Below are 1655 nucleotides of genomic sequence, written 5' to 3'. Positions count from 1 at the left end.
ACACAAACAAACACACACACACTCTCTACTTAAATCTGATTCACATAATACCAGTGTATTTACAACATGAAAGAGTGCTGACATGCATCACAGAATGAATGCAATGTGCCACACGCATACACACACGCATACACACACATGGTGTAAACAACTTTGCTGAAGAGCAAACGAGGTGAATCACCTGGCAGGTTACAGCGTGTCTTTACAATTGACATAAAGGTTGACTTCGCACCACACATTCCATGCTTAAGCTTAGCTGGAAACCATTATCTTCTGCTTTCAGCCCACACCCACCAGATTTACACAAAAAGACATAAACACCAAAGCTTTTGATGCCTGGCAGACAAACTGATTTCCACTGTGTAAAAATCCTGGGCAGGACAGAATCCAGCACTTTAAATCAAGCCGAATAGGAGGATACGTGTGGTTTTGCTTGATAAAAGGAAGCTAACTCATGTCTCGAGTCTGCTCGGCTGCGTTGACAGTAACAGGCAAACAAGCTGCACTCAAAGACAGCTCTCCCACAGTGAGACTTCCCTGTAACCTTGAAAACCGAGGACCACAGTGGAACAATACATTAGCAGTGACAGAGACAGAGTGCAGGAACGATTGACAGACTCAGACTGACAGGAAGAGAAACACAGTGAAGTTATTGTCCACAGGAGAGATTAAAAGCTTTGCTCTTGACTTGCCTTCCACCAACTCAAATCTACAGTAATACTATTCCCTGGATTAGCCAAGGACCTTTTTCAATCCCCCTTACACACACACAACAACAACAAGGCAAGACACAGCCAAACAGGGAGAAAGAGAGAGACAAAGTCAGAGAAGAAAGTGATAAAGAGGAATTGGGGGAAGCTTGCGTCTTACCCTCTCTCCACTGTTCCTCCGTAGAGTCCCCACCGGCAGTTTAAGCATCAGCCGGCGGGTTCTCCCGGGCGTCACTGCTCCCTGGACCACCATATTACGCTCCAGAGTGCGTGTCTCTGTGGGTGTGTGAGCATGTGTGCGAGTGTGTGAGGTGGGTGTCCTCGCTGTCCCGTCCAGCCTGGCAGCCAGGGGTTCACGCGAACTTGCGCGTGGTTGTGTAATGAGGAAAGAAGTGTGTGATGGTAATCTGTGTGTGTGTGTGTGTGGGTGTAGCAGCCCCACACAGGTCCTATGTGCCTCTCTCTGCTTCGATTTCCCTCTGTGTTGAAACCCTTCCCATTCTTGCTCCTCTCAGCTACGCTCCACTCTGACGCTCACGAGGTGAATGAGTGTGTGAGAGTGTGTGAGAGGGAGAGGGAGCGCGCTTTGTCTCTCCTCTCTCTTCTCCAGCTCTGGCAGCTCCCCCTCCCTGCCTCCTACACTCACTTCCTTCAGTTGGGGGCTTAACCAGGTCACTGGATTAATGTGACGTTACGGCTGTTATTAGCATACGCATTCGTGTCACGTGATCCAATAATAATTGTGTGTGAGCATATATACCCCCACCATCCCCACACACACACACACACACAGCCCTTACAGGGGATCACGTGGGGAACCTCAAAAGGAATATGGGATGTTTTGCCATCTGGTAGGGAGATTATCTTTGAAATCCCACATCCAGCTTTCTCTCCCTGCACTGTCTGGACTACGACGCAAAGGGGAAATACACACACACACACACA

The 1655-nt window shown here is 48.6% G+C and overlaps 1 protein-coding gene across 6 annotated transcripts in view; it reads right to left on the bottom strand.

Annotated features, from left to right (window-relative positions):
• frmd4a (FERM domain containing 4A) overlaps nucleotides 1-1655 on the bottom strand; it is a 70762-nt gene that overhangs the window by 61206 nt on the left and 7901 nt on the right. For 2 of the 6 annotated variants that reach the window (XM_035664659.1, XM_035664656.1), the window contains exon 1: nucleotides 871-1267. The exons of 1 other annotated variant lie outside the window; for it this stretch is intronic. In XM_035664659.1, the coding sequence (XP_035520552.1) occupies nucleotides 871-963 (93 nt within the window). In that variant the 5' untranslated portion in view covers nucleotides 964-1267. Of the gene's footprint in view, nucleotides 1-870; nucleotides 1269-1655 lie in introns of those variants that run through there. 3 more of the 6 variants (XM_035664655.1, XM_035664657.1, XM_035664664.1) reach the window with 2 other exon arrangements.

Source organism: Morone saxatilis, unplaced genomic scaffold (genome assembly GCF_004916995.1).
Source record: "Morone saxatilis isolate NCDOM2014 unplaced genomic scaffold, NCSU_SB_2.0 Contig2, whole genome shotgun sequence".
Lineage (NCBI taxonomy): Eukaryota > Metazoa > Chordata > Actinopteri > Moronidae > Morone > Morone saxatilis.
The sequence above is the reverse complement of the archived record's forward strand: the minus strand, read 5'-3'. Positions and strand labels throughout refer to the sequence as shown.